The sequence below is a fragment of the Fukomys damarensis genome, unplaced genomic scaffold, assembly GCF_012274545.1.
Source record: "Fukomys damarensis isolate Sample0158 unplaced genomic scaffold, DMR_v1.0_HiC HiC_scaffold_36, whole genome shotgun sequence".
NCBI classification, from domain to species: Eukaryota; Metazoa; Chordata; class Mammalia; order Rodentia; family Bathyergidae; genus Fukomys; species Fukomys damarensis.
The window spans coordinates 43,356,605-43,380,199 of NW_022900948.1; the positions used below are offsets into that span (position 1 = coordinate 43,356,605).

General features: G+C 41.6%; 1 protein-coding gene across 3 annotated transcripts; it reads left to right on the plus strand.

Annotated features, from left to right (window-relative positions):
- Positions 1 to 21,485: 21,485 nt before the first annotated feature.
- Positions 21,486 to 23,480, plus strand: LOC104864385 (neutrophil gelatinase-associated lipocalin-like). 3 transcript variants are annotated; one of them, XR_004515425.1, is made up of 6 exons: positions 21,486 to 21,704; positions 21,884 to 22,003; positions 22,341 to 22,442; positions 22,819 to 22,932; positions 23,159 to 23,185; positions 23,298 to 23,480. XR_004515425.1 is itself a non-coding variant. In XM_033759265.1 (5 exons), the coding sequence occupies exons 1-4, from the start codon at positions 21,503 to 21,505 to the stop codon at positions 23,176 to 23,178; spliced, it is 444 nt and encodes a 147-aa protein (XP_033615156.1). In that variant the 5' UTR covers positions 21,486 to 21,502; the 3' UTR covers positions 23,179 to 23,185; positions 23,298 to 23,480. The 3 variants fall into 3 exon arrangements, 2 of the variants coding, with proteins under 2 accessions (XP_033615156.1, XP_033615155.1); XM_033759265.1 differs by lacking the exon at positions 22,819 to 22,932; XM_033759264.1 differs by lacking the exons at positions 22,819 to 22,932; positions 23,159 to 23,185.
- The last annotated feature ends 115 nt before the right edge of the window (positions 23,481 to 23,595 follow it).

Consider the following 23,595-nt stretch of genomic DNA (forward strand, 5'->3'; position numbering starts at 1 on the left):
TGATTCCTAAACCAGAGGAAGATACAACCAAAAAGGAGAACTACAGACCAATCTCCTTAACGAATATAGATGCAAAAACCCTTAACAAGATACTAGCAAACAGAATACAGAGGATTATTAAGATGATCATCCATCATGACCAAGTCGGATTTATTCCAGAGATGCAAGGGTGGTTCAACATACGAAAGTCAGTGAATGTAATACATTATATTAACAAAGTCAAGGACAAAAACCATGTGATCCTCTCAATAGATGCAGAAAAAGCATTTGATAAAATTCAACACCCATTCATGATAAAAAACCCTGCAAAAAATTGGAATAGATGGTCTATACCTCAATTTAATAAAGGCTATTTATGAAAAACCATCAGCCAACATCATATTGAATGGCCAAAAACTGAAAACCTTCATGTTAAAATCAGGAACAAGACAAGGATGCCCACTATCGCCACTTCTCTTCAATATAGTTCTGGAAACATTAGCCACAGCAATTAGACAAGAGAAAGAAATTAAAGCAATAAAGATAGGAAAGGAAGAAGTTAAACTATCATTATTTGCTGATGATATGATACTCTACATTGAAGATCCAAAAAACTCCACCAAAAAACTTCTAGACTTAATTGACAGATTCAGTAAAGTATCTGGATACAAGGTGAATACCCAAAAATCAATAGCCTTTCTATACACAAATAACAGACAGACAGAAAGAGAAATAAGGGAAAAAATTCCTTTTACAATAGCATCCAAAAAAATGAAGTATCTAGGAATCAATCTAACAAAAGAAACAAAAGATCTCTACACTGAAAACTACAGCACTCTGAAAAAAGAAATCGAAGAGGATATAAAAAAATGGAAAGATATCCCCTGCTCCTGGGTAGGAAGAATCAACATAGTGAAAATGGCCATACTACCGAAACTGCTATATACATTCAATGCAATGCCAATTGAAATTCCAACACTATATTTCACAGAACTAGAAAAAAGAATCCAAAAATTCATTTGGAACCACAAGAGACCTAGAATAGCAAAAGCCATTATAGGCAACAGTCACATGGCACCAGGTGTAACAATTCCCAATTTGAAACTATACTACAAAGCCACTGTGATAAAATCAGCATGGTACTGGCAAAGAAATAGGCCTGAGGATCAATGGAACAGACTGGAAGACACAAAAACAAATGCAGATGTACTCAGCTACCTCATCTTCGACAAAGGAGCTCACCATCCTCAGTGGAGGAAAGATAGCCTCTTTAATAAATGGTGTTGGAAAAACTGGATATCAACCTGTCACAGATTAAAATTAGACCCTTATCTTTCGCCATGCACTAAATTAAAATCCAAATGGATTAAAGATCTAAATATTAAAACAGAAACATTAAACTTGCTGGAAAGTAAGTTAGGCAGAACTCTGGAAGACATTGGTATAGGAAAAGACTTTATGAACAAATCCTCAGTAGCACGGGAACTAGCAGAAAGAATCAACAACTGGGATCTCATCTTACTAAAAAGCTTCTGTACTTCAAAAGAAACCATTAGCAGAACTAAGAGACAATCTACAATGTGGGAAAAAATTTTTACCAGCTGTACCTCAGACAAAGGACTATTATCAAGGATATATAAAGAACTCAAAACAATCAGTCCCCCCAAATATAAAGACCCGATCCAAAAATGGGCATCCGAAATGAACAGACATTTCTCATACAAAGAAGTGAAAGCAGCAAGAAAATATATGAAAAAATGTTCCACATCACTGGTCATTCGAGAGATGCAGATGAAAACAACACTGAGATTCCACCTCACCCCACAAAGAATGGCTGCTATCAAGAAATCACACAATAACAAATGTTGGCGGGGTTGTGGGGAGAAAGGAACCCTCCTCCATTGTTGGTGGGAGTGCAGACTAGTGCAACCACTATGGAAATCAATATGGAGATACCTCAAAGAGCTTGGACTGGAGGTTCCATTTGACCCAGCCATCCCTCTGTTGGGTATCTTTCCAAGAGAACTAAAAGAATCATATCACAGAGAAGTATGTGCACCCATGTTTATAGCGGCACAGTTTGTAATAGCTAAATCTTGGAAACAACCTATTTGCCCATCCGTTGGAAACTGGATAAAGAAGTTGTGGTTTTTCTATAAAATGGAATATTACTCAGCCATAAAGAGCGAGAGAATAGATTCATTCATAGGAAAATGGATACATATTGAAGATATACTCCTAAGTGAAATAAATAAGTCCCACATGTGTAAATACCAAATAGTTTCCCTGGTGTGAATATTCTGCAACAATGCATAAGATTCTAATAAGATTACTGACATTTAGAAATGGGAGGAAAGGAGCTAAAGGTGTAGGGAAGGTGTGATACGTAGGGGAAGAACAAAAAGGGAAAAGAAAAAAATGTGAGAGAATGAAAAGATGAAAATAAAGTGTTTGTAGATGGGGAGGTGAGGAGGGGGTGAAGGGAGGGCAGAGGTAAGGGGAAAAAAATGAGAATCAAGACTTGCCATGTAAAGGCACATGATCCCAACAATGAATGTAACTGTACTGTATCCCTAAATGTACCAATAAACTCAATTAAAAAAAAAAGGCTAATGAGGAGGCAAAGGAAGCAACTTCTTAGAAGCTACAGTGTTTCCACTTGTGAGATACTAGTTATTACCTACTAGCCTGTTTACTCTGACAAGTAAATTCTGCATGACAGGAGCCAGGGATGAACCCTTAATTCTGAAAGATGATGGGCTATCTTGCCTCTTTCTACCAAAAGGCTTGGCATGAAAAATAGTAAAAAGTATCCATGATACCTGTCATTTAGGACAGAAAAACACTCTTATTTTTGTGCTGGGGTAAGTACTGGATGCAGTAACACAACAGGTGGTTAAAGGGTGTGAAGTGTGTCTAATATCTGAATCATTCAGTGCTTACTGGAGAAACGGACTTAATGCAAGATGTACAAATACATAAGAGTTTACAAGATTGACTTAAAATGGCCTCCCACAGAGTCAGGTGTGAAAAGGAACAAAAGGTCCAAAGGATCCAGTTCAAGACCTGGAACTAAGTGTAGAGTCCTGTATCAGGAGGTCAAAGAGTCTATAAAGGAAGGCTGAGGGTCTACACCAGATAGTGGAAGAGTTCACACTTGCCGGCTGGAGAGTCTTTGCTGGGAGGGTGACCAGTCTGGGCTGGAAGCCAGGAGGTGACATCTAAGGTGATGATGAAGGGTTGAGCTCCTCTCAATAAAACAGAAGCAAGCCTTCCTTCTTCATTTCTCCTTTATATCATTCAGGCAACAAGCCACCCTAAGGTGGGTTTTCCATCTTAAGTAAATCACCTTAGTCACACTCAGAGTTATGTTGATTTAGTTGAGCATTTGTTACTCAAGTTGACATAATCAGTTAACTATCACAACCCGCCTCTTGTCTACTTGACAACCAGACACCCTTTTTTTTTTTTTTTTTTTTTTTTTTTTTTTTTTGGTACCGGGCATTGAACTCGGGTCCTTGTGCTTGCAAGCAGGACACCGAACCGCTGAGCTAAATCCCTGGCCCTGAGACACATTTCTTTAAATCATAGAATCCATATACAAAGACTAGCTCATAATTATACCTAATATGTTACAACTATCCTGTGTACAAATGGAAAAGCATGAATTCCCTCTCCAAAATAAATACTAAGCTTTCTTTGGGTGATGCTTTCTCCTAACATTTCATAACTTGAATATTATAATGTAGGTTTAACAATACTTTAGAACCAATATTAAGTCTATCGATGTTATATTAGATAGGAAGTATGTTAAGTAAGAGCTATTATAATTACAATCCTCATTTCTGTAACTAATTATGGGGCTGTAACTGCTATTTAGAACTACTTTCTTTGACTACATATTCTGTATTCCCTTAGCCTTCAGCAAGCACCTCAGTAGATCTTGGATCTTTCCCTGATGGGGTAAACCATACCTTCATTATTGAAGGTTCTGGAGCATTTGCTATTCTACCTAGATTGTGTGTTTGTAGTTTCCCACTGACTTTAATAGCAGGGCATGATAATAGTGGGAGGCTTCCTAAGGAATGTCCTAAACTCCATGTATATTCTTCTTTCCCCACTGTGAAGTAATAGTACAATTTTCCCTTGATAGTCCCTCCTTTTAGCTTGTTTACTCAGAGGCCTGAGGAGACAAAAATGACCAGGAGAAAGCTTTAGCTTATAGTTAAATGTTATCCTTGTTGTGCTTTCTGGTACAAGCTTTCTCTCCACCCCATGGAACTAAGAATTCTAGGCCAGAAGAGCAAGAAGTTCTGGAAACAGGAAGCAAAATTTTGCTCCTGGACCACTAGAGATAATTGTGAGTGGTATCAGTCCCTCTTCCACCCCTTGATTCCTGGACTCATGAATCCTGGCTTGGGAGACACAATCATATATAGTGGATGCTTATTCAAAGCATTTACAGACTTTTAAAATACCTTGTCCCTTCCCTGCAAGCTATTCCACCTAGCTGGCGCTTTATCTGTGTCTTCAAAAAACCATTCCACATTTTCATGGATCCAGCTGCTTCTGAGTGGTGAGAAACATGATAAGACCAGTGAATTCCGTGAATATGAGTCTATCTCACTTCTTTAGCCATAACATGTGTTTCTTGGTCAAGGCAATGCTTTGTGGAATTCCATGATGCTGAATCAGGTGTTCTGTGAGTCCACTGATGGTAGTTTTGGCAAAATCATTAGATGCAGGGAAGTCAAATCCATATCAGAATAAATGGCTATGCCGATAAGGACAGAATGCACTCCTTTCCATGATGGAAGCAGTCCAATATAATCACACTGCCACTGGGTTGCAGGATGATCACCCCAGGTAAAGGTGTCATGTTCGGGATTCAGTGTTGGTCTCTGCTGCTGACATATTGGACATTAAGTAATGGCCGTAACCAGATCAGACTTAATGAGTGGGATTCCATGTTGCTAAACCCATGCATAAACTCCATTCCTGCAATGATGGCCACACTGTTCATAAGTCCATTGGGCAATGACAGGGATTGCTGAAAAAAGAGGCTGACAGCTATATGAAGAAAAGGTCATCTTATCCAATTGATTGTTAAAATTCTCTTCTGCTGAAGTCACCTTTCAGTGACCATTTCCATGGAATACAAATATTTTTATATCTCTTGCCTATATGGCAAAATCTATCCACATACCTCTTCCCCAAATGTCATCCTCAACAATTTTCCTTGCAAGCTCCTGATCATCCATGCAAACTATTGGCTACAGCCCATGAATCAGTACTGATTCAGTCACACATCAGGCCATGTTTTTTTTTCTTTCAGGCAAAATGTACTACCAGTTGCACTGCCTGAAGCTCTTCTGAGTATAAAGATTTCACTTCACCACTGCTCTTCAGGGACGTCCCAGAAAGGAGCTATAATGCTGTCCACTTGCAGGTGGTGCTTAAATAACATGCAGAATTATCTGTAAACTAGGCTCTAGCCCTCTTCTCCTCTGCCAAATGATCATATGGTACATCTCATTAGGCAATGGGCACATGCATGGAAACAGAAGGCAATATGGCAGGAGTAGGAGCCATGGGTATCTTGGCAACTACTTCATGTAACTTACTTGTACCCACTGGACCTACTATGGGTCAGCCACATATACACCATTTCTATTCAATGATGAACTGTTGTTGTGCATGTCCAATCTTATGACTGGGTGGATCAGATAATATTCAGCTCATGATAGGCAACTCAGGTCACATGGTAACTTGGTTAAGCATTCAGTTTCCACTAAGGTCCAGTAGCAGGCCAAGAGTTGTTTTTAAACAACTGTTAGAGAATAGTTGTAAGCATATGATGGCAGAGACTTGCTCCAAAATCCTAAAGGTCTCCAGTGCAATTCACCTATGTGGGCCTTCCAGAGATTCCAAAGAGCATCTCTACCTGCCGCTGACACTTCAGGTACCATTGGATCTGCTGGATCTTATGATGACAGTGGCAGAGCAGCTTTTGCAGCAGCCCACACCTATCATATAGCCTTTTCATCCTCTGAGTCCACTCAAAACTAGCAGCTTTCTCAGTAACTTGGTAAATGCATCAGAGCAAAACACCTAAGTGAAGAATATGTTGCCTCCAAATTCCAAATAGGCCCACTAGATGTTATGTCTCTCTTTTGGTTGTGGGGGAGCCAGAAGCAACAACTTATCTTTTACAGTAAGAAGTGACAGATCTACATGCCCCATACTCTTGAACTCTGCAAATTTCACTGAGATATAAGGACGTTGAATTTTAGTTGGCTTTATTTCCCACCCTCTGGCTTTCAAATGCCTTGCCAACAAATCCAGAGTGGTTACTACCTCCTGCTCAGTTGGTCTAATCACCAAGAACCAAGCCTCAAAACACCTTGTTGCAACCACCATGAGTGCAACATTGAGGTGGTTTTCCAGGAGAAGATTGATTTCATCTACATTCCAAGAGGCCAACACAGCCACTTTCTTTTAGTCTGGGTTGATTCCCATATGGGTTGAATAGAAACTTTTGCTACACAAACTGAAAAGACTCAAGAAGTGGTCAATGGAGATACCTCAAAGAACTAGGATTAGAGGTTCCATTTGACCCAGCCATCCCTCTGTTGGGTATCTTTCCAAAAGAATTAAAAGAATCATACCACAGTGATATATGCACACCCATGTTTATAGCGGCACAGGTTGTAATAGCTAAAACTTGGAAAGAGCCCATCTGCCCATCAGTTGGAAACTGGATAAAGAAGATGTGGTTTTTCTATAAAATGGAATACTACTCAGCCATAAAGAATGAGAAAGTAGATTCATTCATAGGTAAATGGGTACATTTTGAAGATATACTCCTAAGTGAAATATATAAGTCACACATATGCAAATACTGAATAGTTTCTCTGGTGTGAAAAACTCAAATAGTACTGAATATCCTAATGGGGCAATTAGCAACATGAAATAGGAAGAAAAGGACCAAAGGTGTAGGGACAGTGAGAAGGATAGGGAAAGGGGAATAAGGAAAAAGGAAAAAATATGAGAAAATGTAAAAATGGAATTAAAGTGTTTGAAGGTGGGGAGGGGAGGAGGGGGTGAAGGGAGGGTGGGGACAAGGGGAAAAAATGAGAACCAAGACCTGGCATGTAAAGGTACAAGATCCCAGTAATGAATGTAACTGTACTGTCTACCTAGAATGTACCAATAAATTCAATTTTTAAAAAAAGTGGTCAAGGTCCTAGTCGATGAGATTCTTCCAAGGTTTAAGTGCCTTGCAATCTCCAGTGACAATGAGTCTGCCTTCTGCTCAGCAGTTACCTAGTGAGCAACTGGGAGGCTGAGGCAGGACTGCCATGAGTTCAAGGCCAGCCTGGTCTACATAGTGAGTTCAAGCCTGGCCAAACTGCATAGCAAGATCCAGTCTCAAAAAAAGTTACCTACAGATACTCAAAAAGTTTGGGCATTGGATATCAGCTTCACTGCATTTGGAAATTCCAATCATCAGGACAAGTAAAATGAGTTAATGGGATACTCAAAAGGCATGAAGACACGTACTCAAAATGGCACAGGAATTAAGACCCATTAGAGATATCTTCTACCTGTGCCTTTATACAGGTCAGAAATATATCTAGCTTTCAGAGGCTGTCTCACTTTGAACTTCCATTTGGGAGACCCTTCCTCAGAAATGACACCCTAATCAATGAGGAAACTGAGGGAGCCAAGTCAAATAAAGTCCTTAGCCCAATTCTAGCAAATCCTGTCATCCTTGAGGCAAACTGACCCTAGGCCCACTCTATATAGGAAGTTTTTCTTCTACACTGGGACCCTAGTGCTGGTCAAGACTCTAGACGCACAGGATATAAGAAAATACCAGTGTAAAGACCACTTCCTGGAAACCCTTTCCACTGCAGTTAACATGACAAGCTATGACTCCTGGATTCATCACTCCTAGTAATCTGTGCAATGCCCCCAAAAGCTGTGGCAATGACACACCTCCAAATCATTCCAGGGCCACATCAGAATCTACCTACACTTGTGGAGCAGAGCTCTTTTTCTGACTCCTCCCCATATAAATAGAATTATTTTTCCTCTGCACTCTCACTCTGTGTCCCCTACCAGAGGACAGATGCCAGAGGAGATTGACTAATGATCTCAATCTTGACAAATTATAGGGATAAAATTATTTCAGCTACTAAGAGATCCCAAATTATGAGGACCATTACTTTTATATGTCTATGCCTTATCCTTGCCTGTTCTGTGCCTATCAATATCCCTCAGCACCAGCCATTTCTTTCAATGCATAACAAGGAAATTATTCTAACTACTGGATATGACCACAAGGGAGAGTGCAGCAATTCCATTAGTAGCTTTGATTCTGCCCTTTTTAACAGGTTCCTATTTTAATGAATTGTGGCACAAATTTTTATTCTTAAAAAGTCAATAACAGACCTACACTGACTCCCTCAGGAGATAGAACAAAAATTAGAATGGGACAAGGGATTGAATTGTGGGGAAATGCCTCCCTCTGCATTTAATCATGTAAATTATCCTCCTGGGAAGAATGGTAGTGGCCTAAATTCTGTAACATTACCTTATATTATCAAGACAACACCCGGGAGTACATACCTAGTGGATAATTAAGATTGTCAAAGGAGGCCTCTCCCTGTAATTGTTCTAATACAGAGGCCCAAAAATATCAACAGCCAATGAAAAGTTCTATCCCTTTGGGACACTTGGGGCCTCCTCCCTCGAGGGAACTGGATTCTATTTCTTGCACAGGACAGATTTATATCTAGTGCTACACTAAAAAGGGAAAGAAGCCTGTACAGTGGTAGCAGCTATCCCAAAGTTTAAGGTGCTAATCTCAGAGCAAACTCTTCAGGTCACATCCTCAACTTGAGGGCATTCTTGAAGCTGTCTCTATATATATGACATAATAGAGACATATCTAACATGCCCTTTTATGATGGAGTAAGAAAATGTGATTGGGGTGAACCCATAAAAATTTTATATTAGAGAGGCCAGGTATGGACCATACAAGTGCCAGGGGATTTTTCTGGTTGGCAGATATTCCCCTATTAGAAAATCCTACATTTCACTATTATAGTCCCACAAGGCTGGAAAGCCTCAGTGGCAGCCATAGGAGCTCAATAAAAATCTCTAAATTATTTAAGTGAAGTGCGTCTCAAAAACTGTGGAGCTCTTGACCTTCTTACAGCTGAATAACACCCTCCAGAACAACCAATGGGTCACAGAGGAAATTAAAGGACAAATTAGACAGTTTTTATGAGTAAATGAAAATGCCAATACAACATACAGGAATATACAGAACACAATTAAAGCAGCTATACAAGGGAAATTTATAGCAATGAATGCCTATACTAGAAAAACAGAGCAAACTCAAATAAACAACCTAAAGTTGAATCTTAAGCTTCTACAAAAAAAAAGAGCAAGAAAAGCCCAAAGATGCTACAAGGGAGGAAATTATAAAGATCAGAGCAGAAATCACAATGGCATCTAAGAGAATGATACAAAAAAATCAACAAATTGAAGATTTGGTTTCCTGAAAGAATAAATAATATCAATAAACTCTTAACCAACCTAATCAAAAAAGGTCAGAAAAGGCTCAAATTCATGCAGTTAAGGACGAAAAAGGTGATGTCACAACAGATCCAGGAGAAATCCAGAGAATCACCAATATCTACTTTGAGAACCTATCCTCTAATAAAATGGAAAATACAGAAGAAATGGATAGATTTATAAATACATATGAATTACCAAAGCTGAACAAAGAAGATATAAAAATTCTAAACACCCCTATTCCAATCAATGAAATTGAAAACATAATTCAAAAATTACCAACAAAGGAAAGTCCAAGTTCTGATGACTTCACTGCTGAATTCTACAAAACATTTTCAGAAGAACTATTGCCCTTACTTTTGAAGCTTTTCAGTGAAATTGAAAGGGAAGCAATACTTACAAATTCATCCCTAGGAGCAACTCTTACTTTGATTCCAAAGTCAGGGAAAGACCCAACTAATAAAGACAACTATAGGCCAATCTCTCTAAAGAATACAGATGCAAAAACCCTCAATAAGGTACTGGCAAACAGGATACAGAAGGTCATCAAGAAGATCACACACCCTGATCAAGTAAGATTTATCTCAGGGATGCAAGGATGGTTCAACATATCTATATCAATAAATGCATTGCACTATATGAACAGAGTCAAGGACAAAAAGCATATGATCATCTGAATAGACACAAAAAAGCATTCAACAAAATACAACACCCACTGATGATACAAATCCAGCAGAAAATTGGAATAGATGTTCTTTATCTCAACTTGATAAAGGCAATCTATGAACACCCAACAGCCAACATCATACTAAGTGGTCCAAAACTGAAAACCTTCACATTAAAATCAGGAACAAGACAAGGATGTCCACTTCTACCACTTCTGTTCAATATAGTTTTGGAAACATTATCCACAGCAATTAGACAAGATAAAGAAATAAATATAATAAAGATAGGAAAAGAAGAAGTTAAACTGTCATTATTTGCTGACAACATGATACTATACATAGAAGACCCAAAAAACTCTACCAAAAGACTTCTAGACTTGAAAGATTCAGTAGAGTAGCTAGATAAAATGTTAACACTCAAAAATCAATATCCTTCTTATACACAAATAACAGAATCACTAAAAGAAATTTAGGAAATTTCACAATAGAATTTTTAAAAATGAAATATCTAGAAATCAATCTAAGGAAAGAAGCAAAAGAGCTCCACATGGAGAACTAAAACACTTTGGGAAAAGAGATCAAAGAGGATATAAGAAAAAAGAAAAGCATCCCTTGTTTCTGGTTAGGAAGAACCAATATAGTGAAAATGCCATACTTCCAAAACTGCTACACAGATTTAATGCCATCCCGATTGAAATTCCAACAGTAAATTTCACAAACCTTGAGAAAAAAATCCAAAAATTCATCTGGAACAAGAAGAGACCTAGAACAGCAAAGACTGTTCTAGACAACAGAGACATGGCAGGCGGTATCACAATCCCCAACTTGAAATTATACCACAAAGCTACTGTGATAAAAACAGCATGGTACTGGCAAAGAATCAGACCCAAGGATCAGTAGAATAGATTTGAAGATGCAGAAACAAAACCAGACATGCTCAGCTACCTCATCTTTGACAAAGGAGCCAACTCTCCTCACTGGAAGAAAGATAGCCTCTGTAATAAATGGTGTTGGCAAAATTGGATTTTGGGCCAGGCATTTAGCTCAGTGGTTCCGCCATCTGCCTTGCAAGCACAGGGACCAAAGTTCAATCCCCAGTACCAAACAAAAAAGGAAAAATTGGACTTCAACTTGCCAAAGATTGAAACTAGACCCTTATCTTTCTCAGTGTACTAAACTAAAAGCCAAGTGGATTAATGATCTAAATATTAAAAAAGAAATATTAAACTTGCTGGAAGATAAGTTGGGTAGAACTCTTGGAGACATTGGCATAGCAAAAGACTTTATGAACAAATCCTCAGTAGCATGGGAACCAGCACAAAGAATCAACTGGGGTCTCATTTTATTAAAAAGCTTCTGCACTGCAAGAGAAACCATCAACAGAGCTAAGAGACAACCTATAATGTGGAAAAATTTTTGCCAGCTATTCCTCAGACAGAGGTCTACTATCCAAAATATATAAAGAACTCAAAAAATGAGACCCCCAAAATTTAAAAATCCAATTCAAAAATGGGCTTCTCAAATGACATTTCTCAAACAAAGAAATAAAAGCAGTGACTAAACATATGAAAAAATGTTCAACATCAGTGGTCATTCAAGAGATGAAGTAGAAAACAACACTGAAATTCCACCTCACCCCAGAAAGAATGGCTGCTATCAAGAAATCAACCAAAAATAAATGTTGGCAGGATTTTGGGGAGAAATGAACCCTTCTTCATTGTTGGTGGGAGTGCAAACTGGTGAAATCACTGTGGAAATCAATACGGAGTTCCTTAAAGAACTAGAATTATGGATCCCATTTGACCCAGCTATTCCCATGCTGGGTATCTTCCCAAAAGATTTAAAAGTATCACACCACAGTGATATGTGCTCACCCATGCTTTTAGGGGCACATTTGTAATAGCTAAAGCTTGTAAACAGTTTAGCCTAATTTCCCATCAAGTGGAGATTGGATAAAGAAGATGTGGTATTTTTATAAACCACATATAAAGTGGAGTACTAGAAGGAGAAACCTGAGGCATTTACAGCTAAGTGGATGCACATACTTCTCAGTGAAAGTAATAGGACACATGTAAATACAGAATAGTTTTGCTGGTGTGATAAACTAAAAGTATAAGAATCAATATGTACTTGATATTGTGTAATAGGAAAAAAGTTCTAAATGCATAGGGAGAGTGGTAGAAGTAGGGGAAAGGTTTGAAGTGAAAAGAAAAATTAAGAGAAAAAGAAAAAATGGAAACAAACTCTTTGTAAATGGGGAAGGGTAGAGGGTTTTAAGGGAGGCCAAGGGAATGGGTGAAGAATAAGAACCAAGATATACCATGTAAAGGTACAAGATCCCAATGATGACTAACTGTATTGTATACCTAAAATGTACCAGTAAAGGGAAAAAGTTGCCTAAACAAAGGCACAGGAAGATGCATCTTTTGAAATGAGAAGACACGGAAATAAGTCTAAAAACCAGACTTCCAGATCACCTAAGGCAACCTCACAGGGCAAGGAGATGAAAAAATATGATACTCAACAACTTGGACTTCCTGAACTGGCAATGAAAGAGGATCTGGAAAAAAATGAAATTAGATATAATTTCTCAGATAACAACAGAGATCGTTCCCATAGTGCAAGACACGATTAATAAATCTAGAGTGAACATAGATAACAAAATAGAGGAGCTGAGAAACGTGATGGAATCCCAACATAGGAAACAAATGGAATCCATAAAACAGATACAGACAGATATCCAAGAGTAAAAATTCCACTGAAAGTTTACACAGCAAAACGAGCCAATGCAAGGACAGAATTTCAGATATAGAAGATAGGATTGCAATTAGTGATCAGGAAAAGAAAAATTTCTTTAAAATATTGAGGGACCACAAGAAATCAATTTAGCAGCTGCTAGACAATTCAAAGAAGAATAACATAAGACAGATTAGAGTCAATGAAGAAACAGAAGTGAGTGCAGATGACATAAAAAAATGTTCACAGGAGTAATGGCAAAACACTTCCCAAATAGGGGAAGAGAACCAGACATACAGATCATTGAGGCTTATAAGACTCCAGCTAGCCATGATCAAAAACAATCTACACAAGGTATATAATAATTAAGATTCCACAAACCCAACAGAAGAACAAAAATCTACAAGCAGAGAAAATAAACAAATCACATACAAAGGAAAGCCCATCAGAATCACATCAGACTTCTCAACACAAACCCACAAAGCAAGAATAGTGTGGAGTGAGGTATTTCAAGCCCTAAAAGAAAACAACCCCCAACCCAGGTTGATATACTCTGCAAAACTGTCTTTCACAACTGATGGAGAAATAAGAAACTTTCATGAAAAAGAGCACATTACGAGCTTCATAAATATTAAGCCAGCACTCCAAAAATTTTTAAACACTATCCTCAGAAAATATAATGAGTAGCCGGGCGTGGTGGTGCCTACCTGTAATCCCAGGACTTGGGAGGCTGAGGCAGGAGGATCACTGTGAGTTCAAGACCAACCTGGGCTACATAGTGAGTTCCAGTTCAGTCTCAACTACATAGTGAGACCCTGTCTCAAAAAAAACAAAAAAAGAGGGGGTGAAGGGAGGGCAGGGACAAGGGGAAAAAATGAGAACCAAGACCTGCCATGTAAAGGTACAAGATACCAATAATGAATGTAACTGTACTGTATACCTAAAATGTACCAATAAACTCAATTTTAAAAAGGAAAAAAAGAAAGAATAAACAATATTGACAAGCACATAGCCAACCTTATCAAAACAAAAAAGAAAAAGCCCAAATCTAAGCAATTAGGAATGAAAAGACTGAAACTACAGTGGACTCAACAGAAATCCAGATCATTAATACCTACTTTGAGAGCCAATATGCCAGTAAGATGTATAATACAGAAGACAGGGATATTTTCCTAGATATGTATGAATTACCAAAGTTGAATGAAGATGACCTAAAAATTCTAAATGACCCAACATCAATCAATGAAATTGAAAATGTAGTTAAAAACTTACCAGCTAAGAAAACTCCATGCCCTGATGGCTTCACTGCTGAATTCTACAAAACGTTTAGTGAGAAACTACTGCTACAACTTTTTTAACTCTTCAATGAAATTGAAAGGGAAGCAATACTCCTGAATTCATTCCAGGAAGAAAGTATCACCTTGATCCCCAAAGCAGAGAAAGTTCCAACCACAAAAAAAAAAAAAAAAGAAAAAGAAAACTATAGGCCAATCTCACTAAGGAACATAGATACAAAAATCCTTAATAAGATACTGGCAAATGGAATGCAGAAGATCATCAAAAATATCATACACCCTGACCACATGGGATTCATTCCAAGGACGCAGAGATGGTTCAACATACACAAATCAATAAATGTAACACACTACATTAAGAGAGCCAAAGACAAAAACCATATGGCCATCTCAATAGATGCAGAGAAACCATTTGACAAAATTGAACATGCATTTATGATAAAAATGCTAAAAAATTCAAATAGTCTCTACCTCAATCTGATAAAAGCCATCTATGAAAAAAAAACAGCCAATATTATACAAAATGATCAAAAATTGAAATCCTTCACATGTGAATCTGGAATAAGACAAAATATCCTCTATCACCAATCCTGTCCAATATAGTTTTGGAAACACTAGCCATAGGAATTAGACAAGAGAAAGAAATAAAAGGAATAAAGATAGGAAATTAAGTAGTCTAATTATCATTATTTGCAGATGACATGATACTCTAGAGAAGACCCCAAGAACTCCACCCAAATCCTCCTAGACTTAATAACCAAATCGGCAAAGTAGCTGGATGCAAGGTCTACACACAGAAATCAATAGCTTTCCCGTACACAAAAAAGACTCACTGAGAGAGAAATGGGACAAACACTCCCTTTCAAAATAGCATCCAAATTTTTGATATACCTAGGAATCCATCAAATGAAAGAAATCATAGACCTCTACTCTGAAAGATATAGCACTGTGAAGTAGAGATTAAAGAGGATATTGGAAAATGGAAAGATATCCCTTGCCCCTGGGTAGAAAAAAAATCAACATAGTGAAAATGGCCATACTTCCAAAGCTGCCATATAGATTCAACACAATCCCAATTAAAATACCAACAGCATACTTCACAGACCTTGAGAAAACAATCCAAGAATTCATTTGGAACAAAAAGAAACCTAGAATATCAAAAGACTTTCTAGTCAATAAAGACAAAGTAGCGGGTATCACAGTCCCCAGCTTGAAACTATACTACAAAGCTACTGTGATAAAAACAGCATGGTACTGCCAAAGAAACAGACCTAAGGACCAGTGCAACAGGATAGAAGATACAGAAAAAAACTCCAGACACCCTCAGCCACCTCATCTTCTACAAAGCAGCCAAACATCCTCACTGGAAGAAACATAGCTTCTTTAATAAATGGTGCTGGAATAACTGGGTTTCAACTTGTGAAAGATTAAAACTAGACCTGTATCTCTCACCATGCACTAAAGTAAGATTGAGAAGGATTCAATATCTAAATATTAAAACAGAAACACTAAACCAGCTGGAATAGAGGTTAGGTAGATCTCTTGAAGACATTGGTGTAGGAAAAGATTTTTGAACAGAACCTCAGTTGCCAGTGAACTAGCACAAACAATCAACAAGTGGGAAAAAAGCTTTTGAAAAAGCTCTGCACAGCAAGAGAAATGGCCAGGAGTGTGAAAAGGCAACCCACAAAGTGGGGAAAACTTTTCACCAGCTCTTCCTCAGACAAAGGTCTACTATGTAGAATATATAAATAACTTACAAAAATCAGACTTCACAAATTTAAAGACCCAATTCAAAACTGGGCATCTGGAATGAACAGACATTTCTCAAACAAAGAAATAGAAATACCAAATAAACATGAAAAAAATTCCAACATCACTGTCCATTCAAGAGATGCAAATGAAAATAGCACTGAGATACCACCTCACCCCAGAAAGAACGGCTGCTATCCTGAAATCAACCAATAACAAATGCTGGCTGGGCTGTGGGGAAAGAGGGACCCTGCTCCACTGCTGATGGGAGTGTAGACTGATGTCAAACATTGTGAGAATAAATTTGGAGATACCTCAAAGAACTAGGATTGGAGGTCCCATTTGACCAGCAATCATCCTGCTGGGTATCTTCCCCAAAGAATTAAAAGAATCATATCACTGTTATTTGTGTACAACCATGTTCGTAGCAGCACAATTCATGATTGCTAAAAATATGGAAGCAGTCCAGTTGCCCATCAACAGAAACTGGATAAAGGAAATGTGTGGGTTTTTTTAATAAAATGGAGTACTACTCAGCCATAAAGAACGATAAACCAGAGACACTTATAGCTAAATGGATGCACATTGAGGTGATTCCCTTAAGTGAAATAAATAGGACACACGTGTGTAAATACTGAATAGTTTCTCTAGTGTGAGAAACTGAAACTATAAACAAGGAATAAAAGGTAAAATAGATAACGTGAAATAGGAAGAAAAGGTTCAAAAGGGGAAGGGGAGGTGGAAGGGTAGTGGGAGGGAAAGAGGAGAATGGAATTAATATGAGAAAAAGAAAAAATGAAAACAAAGCCTTTCTACATAGGGAGGGGTGGAGGTGTTTAAGGGAGGGCAGGGGCATGGGGAAAAAATAAGAACCAAGATGGATTATGTAAAGATGCAATATTTCAATAATGAATGTCATTATACTGTATGCCTTAAATGTACCAATAATTTTATTTTTTAAAACCTTCATTTCAAATCTTACTTTTTAAATCATCTAAATTTTCTACCAACATGAATGTTTTCCTTTTTCCTAATACAGCACTGAGTTCCACTGAAAAGTTTTCTTCTAAGAATAAGGCCTGCTGTATTGCACTGTTTATTTAATACTGCTGACCATTCAAAGACAGATGACCCAGAACTAGATATTTAATCTAGTATAATGTCTCTCAATTCTAGTAGTGTACAGCCAATGAGACAGACCTGAGCTTCTTTCACAAGGCTAGAAACATTACATTATATGTACATTTTTATCTTTTCTTTCCTGAAATTACAGGAATCAAACATACATACCGTATGTCATAGAGAATTTCTTACTTTGTGAAATATGAAAGATAAAAATCATTTTTATAGGAAAACTATGGGAACATCTTATTAATTCTGAGGCTTAATTTATTCACCTATTTTTCTATTTTTGAAAAAACTGATTACTCCTTTTTTATTCATTAAGTTTATGTTGCATTTTAGGTACACGATACATTGACATTCATCACTGAAGATTTATATCTTTACATGATTTATCTTGATTCTTATAAGTGAACTGATTATTCTTCAAAGAAAATAGATAAGCATTAATTTAATTCAAATCAAAAAAGTAATTCTTAAGTTTATTTCACGTAACATCCAATTTTAACATGAGAGCAGCACAGCAAGAAGTCTTCAGTATTTTTCTCATAAACAAATCTGGACTCTTCTTCTATTCCCTAAGGAAGAGTGAGTGCTCCTTTTATATTTTTATTTTGAGACAGAGTCTTGCAAAGTTATCCAGTCTTCAGTCTAACTTTCAGTCCTCCTGCCTCAGCTTTCCAGAGTACAAGGATTAGAGACATGTCACTTATGGTGGGTGATACTTTTCAACCACATAGAGAGTAGTGCAGCTGAAGAGACTAGGGCTGGGAGAAGAGGGGCCTGGGAGGGTGGCAGGCTGTGGTGGCCAGGTTGCCTCAGATTCACTTCCTGCCTTCTCATCATCCAGCACAGTTGGGGTGGGGGTGCACTGAGGGCTCTTTAGGGCTGAGGCTACACTCCACTCAAAAGCCCAAGAATCCCTTTCAAGTCCCATCCCGTAGAGCCCACCACTGAAAGCCCAGGCTAGATCCAAGCAGCAGATGGGTAGAACCATTGCAGGCCCTTTTAGTCCCATAGAAAGCCAGAGAATCCTCAGTCCAGCCCTACGTTTAACATACCGGAAGTGGCTGCACTCATGAGTGAGCCATCTCAGGGGGACTCTGCACAGGACCCGGGACACAGCACTGCCTCCCCAGGGTGCTGGCTGGGCCCCCAGTGTGGAAACAGCCTACCCTTCTGATAATTCTGGACTTAGTCACGTCAGGGACATTTTTGAGACCCTAGGCTGAGCCACTGAGCTCCATGGCCCAAGGATGTGTCCAGGGGTCAAGGATTAATCTGAATGATCTTTCAAGGATGAGGTCAAATCTTCATACTCAATGACCCAAAGCACCTGGTGTACATAGCAGCAGTGTGCAGTTTGCTTTGCCTTGAGCAGGTGCCTGCCCTACTGGGCGCCTTGGCCCAGGTCGCACTGTGAGTTCATTCGCAGCCTCAGTGTTTGGCTGTGTCAAGCAGCAGCATGCATAACTCTTACACCTGGCTCCAGGCCTCTGTCTGATGGGCTCACAGGAGTGACAAAGTCCCTGAGGGTCCCTTCTGTCCTGTATACTCCTGCAAACTGGCTGGAAATGTACAAGAGAGAGGCACTCAAGGCATCTCTAGGTTCAAGGGCATATCCTGGGGCTTCTGTGAGGGCCAGGAGCTAGGCTCAGAGCAGAATTCTGATCTTCCCAGTCAAGAACGTCAACTGTTATCTACTCCAGACTTCTGTTATCATTACAAGAACAAGGAAGCCACACTGGGTCTGTTACAGTGGCAGATCACTCTGCACTATTGCTACAACACTCATTATCATTAATATGATCATTATTATTATTACTACTACTACTACTGCTCTGCTTCCTCTTCCTCCCGTGTCCTTCTGCTTCTTCTACAACTACTACTTTGGATTCTTCAGAAAAGTTCTCAGTCTATCATTGAGGACTGCCTTCAATTCAGTATGTAACCCAGGCTGGCCTCAAATGTACATACAGCAAATGTACAGTAATCCTCTTGGCTCAGACTCCTAAGTGCTGACATCACAAGCTTGCACCACCACGCCTGGCCATTCTTTGTTCTTTGTGGGCATGGCCAGGGGACCTCACCTCAGTCTCAAGCTGAGTTCACAGGGACAGAGACGGCAGTCTCTCCAGACCCAAGCTTCTGACCCAAGAGACAATCAGATGCAGGGAAGAGGCACAGCAAGCACTCAGAATGAGCATTGTCCCTGTGACCCTGGAGCTCTGGGAGTGTCCCTCTTTTCGTCTATCTCTTTCTCCTGTCTCCACCTTGCATAATCCTGACCAGAGGGGTACAAGATGCAAGCATCTTGCCACATGTTTCTGAAGGAGTTTATGGCGATTGAGTCATCCTTCCTGGATGTAGCAAAGGATAGAGCAGCCAACAGTAGAGGGCGCTGCAGAGGGGTGTCCTTTACATAGTTCCTCCCGGTTGGCTGCCTCAGCCTTCACCTTCCTCCTTTCACACCTCTCAGGATCAGCAGCTTCTCTCAAGCCATGATCTTGTATCTCCTGTGTCTGGGTCTTCTCTTGCTGGGGCCCCAGCAGACAAAGTCCCAGGACTATGCTCCAACTATGATCAAGACCCCACTTCTGAACAAGGTGCCCTTGCAGCCAGACTTCCAGGATGACAAGGTGAGATCTAGGGAAAGATGAGTCTGTGGCACAAGGACAAGGGGAGGACGGGGGAGGAGAGGCCAAAGGACTCAGAGGCAGTATTGGGTGAGAGGAGCAGAGCTCAGAGAAACAAGGCCCAGGTCATGACAGGAGGGGATGTCTTAACTCCCTCTCCAAAGTGAGGAAAATTGAGGCTCTGCAAGGTGCACATTCCACTGGCTCACAGCCAAGTCATCACAAAAGTTCAGGACTACCTAGAAACCCAGAGTACATCATTAGAAGGCCCAAGTTCACGTGCAGTTCTCACTGCGGGCCCATCCCTGCACCCAGCTGCCAAGAGGGCTGTCCAGAGGTACCAGAAGGACAGCATGGAAGGGAGCTTCTGGGGACATCTCTGGGTTCTGACTTTCATGAGCCCCTTGCAGTTCCAGGGGAGGTGGTACGCCTTGGGTGTGGCAGACAGCCCAATTCGGAATGGAAACGGAAGGCAGTTAACAATGTACAGTGTCAACTACGAGCTGAAAGATGACCACAGCTTCAACGTGAACACCACGATGCTCAGGTGAGCACTACCTCCTGGGGGTCTGAAAGGCAGGCTGATGTCACAGTTAAGGAGCGACCAAAGTGAGGGGACACTGTCCCTCATCTCATCACTCATTTCCCAATCAACCTGCCTCCCTCCCTCCCATCAACCTGTCAGGAACATTACAGCAAAGACACACAGTAGGAACAAGCCAGAGAGTAGGGAGTCCCAGGGAGGGAGGAGCGACCTGCATTTACGTAGCATCCCAACTGAGGCTACCATCTAATGTTTGGAGGGAAATTACTCTAAACAAGGCAACCTCCCAGTAATCCTAGGATGCTCAGGTCCAGAGACTAAGGCTGGAAGACCTAGGATTGGAAGCAACCATGGGCAACTTGGAGAGAGCCATCTGCAAATAAAAAAAATTAAAGGGCAGGTGTCATAGCTAAGTGCAATGGGTTCAGTACACACCATAACCACCACACCAACAAAACAAGAGATATAAGCAAGAGCCGGTGGACTCTGAGTCAGAGAGCGTCACATTAGGAGGCCACAGAGTGTCCAGGGATCAACAGGGACAACTGGATCAGGGGCCCATAAGGAGCTGGCCATTCACAAGCCCCTTGCAGGGCGTCTTACCCAAGTCAGGGCCTCACCTTCAGCTCCTGCAAGGCCTGGAATCTGGGCGCAGATGCAGAAAAGGAGTAGAGAAAAAATGCAAACATGTGGCTGAGCACTTCTGGTCAGGAGATGGCAGAGCTGGGGCAGTGAGAGCTGGGACTGGGAGCCCAGGAACTTCTACTTGCATTGAATTCTGCCTCGAGACTGAGTGGATTGGGGGCCTAGTGTGTGAGGACTGAGGGTCACATCAAGGGAGGACTGAGGGGCTTGTCTGTGGGGTGCAGGGTGGGTGCACTCGTGAAAAGATCAGGATTTGGCTCCAGGGTTGGGCGGTGCGTGGAGTGGAGCCCTGAAGCTCACAGTGAATCGCCAGAGGTGGGAAAGAGAAGCAGGAAGTAAGACCAGGGCACATTGCCGGGGCTCTGGGGGAAACAGACTTGACCCCCACTCCTCCTGGGCGAAGGCAAAAGAGGGAAGAGTGAGACCCGGAGGGAGGCTCAAGAAGCCCCCAGAACAGACGAGGCAGAGGCTGAGTGGGGAAGACTCAGGGCAGTAGGCTGGGCCACGCGGGTTCCCAGCCACGGCAGCACACAAGCTGGCATGGGCTCGGCTGGACTAGGCTCTCAGAATCCTGCTGCAGCCTTGGCCGCACTTCCACAAGCCCAGGGGGACCAAGCTGTGACAACTCCCTGCTCAGTCCCGCCCGTTTCTCACTCACACAGGAATGAAGTCTGCGAACAGTCTACGAGAACTCTTGTCCAAAATGTGCAGCCCGGCCAGTTCACTTTCGACAGTTTCAGAAGTGAGTCCTGAGGGCGGTGGGACTCAGGTGGCAGAGGCCCCGCGGAAGGACACAGGCCCCCCGGACTCGCCTCCTAGATGCCCTCCTGGGGGAGACACCCAGGTTCACTGGCCAGGGAAGATGGGGACAGTCCCTTCGTCCTAGCCGGGGCAAGAATGACTTCACCATCTACGCTGCAGGGACAGGTGGAATACTGAGCTACGTCATGAGGGTGGCAGCCACCAACTACAAACAGTTCGCCATGGTCTATGTGGAGAAGAACGTAAGATTCAAGTGGCACTTCCAGGCCACCCTCTATGGTGAGTCCTCACTCCACCCTCTAAGGGACCTGGCTGCTGGAAACACATAGGGAGGGGTCCCCTATACCCCAGGACGTTAGATGCTTCCTCCGTTGGAGCCCCGCCCCCAAGGAGGAAGATTTCCCAGAGTCCTTCCATTGGAAAGGGGGCCGAGGGCTCACTCCCTCATCAGAAGTATTTACAGAGGAAGCCAGTCACGGCAGTGCTTGCCGCTCAACTCAGCACTCAGCAGGAGAGGCAGGATTATGGGGTTAGGGTCAGCCTGACCTGTATCATAAAAGTTAAAAGATTAGAAAGCGTCTTTCTCTAGGCCACTCACCACCCATCTTGACCACAGGGAGAACCAAGAAGCTGAGCCACAAACTGAAGGAGCGCTTCGTGAAATTTTCCAAGTCTGTGGACTTCACTGAGGACAACATCGCCTTCTTTGTTCCCATCGGTAATGACCAGCTGGGGAGAGCAGGAGTCGTGTGATCCCCAGGCCTGAGGATGCCCCATGAGGGACAGCGCACAGGAGAGTCCATCCCCGGCTCCAGTCCCTGGAGGGGTGGTAATGACCAGTCAGGGGTCTGTCGTTCTCCAGAGATTCTGGCCTTAAGCGGTTCCCTGACAGTTTAGCCAAAGACTGTCCAGAGGACGATTTCAGGCCCAGGCTTACATTTCCCCAGTCTTACTGCCCTGGGCTGCCTCCGCCTGATTCCTTGGTTCTCGGTTTCCTGGACCAGCTCCTCTCCATGCACTGGGCCTTCTGTGCAGGGCCACCTCCTGTCCATACATCCTGTCTTGCTATCCTGCCTACTTCCCCTTTCCTCTAGGTCTTCCTCATTTCGAACAAGGAATTTCTCCTTCATTTCTGGCTGGGGAAGACATTCCAGCCAGGCCACTCAGGGGCAGTGGCTGAGTGGCTGCGCGACTGTGTAGTTAAACAGGTCGGACACCTTCGTTCCAAGCTTCTGTGAGGCCCAGCTACGCTGGGCATCCCATCCCCAGGCCCTGAAGTCAAGGAAGCCCTAGATCCATGCCCCCTGGCCTTGGCTGGACATCAGGCAGCCAGGGGGCAGTTATGGGTCCTGGCAGCCACAGATCCTACACAACACACACACACACACACACACACACGCACACTGACCGGTCCGATGTTCTTTCTCCCTACAGAAGAATGCATTGATGACTGAATGGGCAGTGAGTATGGCTTGACAGGGAGCTAACGGGAGGCCGGGGAAGGGTGGGCTATTTGTCTTGGGGCTGCCTTTATTCCTGCCTGCCCTAATCCTGAATCTCTTGTCCTTCTCAGGTGCCTCCTGTGTCTCCTCCTGTTCTTCCTGTCATCATTGCCCAAGGTACTCTCTGGCTGCTCGTCAATAACCATGACTGGGCAAGATCTGGAAGATGCTTCTGAAGGTGCAGTGATGCTCGGCCATCATCCCACAAGCCACCCCTTCGATGGATCCCCTTTTCTGCTAAATAAAAACATGCAACCAGGTCTCCAAGTCTGCACTCCTTGACCCCTAGCCCAGGGCCTTGTGTCCCCAGAACCTACCCTGAAGTTAGTTGGGCAGGAGGTAGGGAAGAGAAATATCTGGGAGACAAAG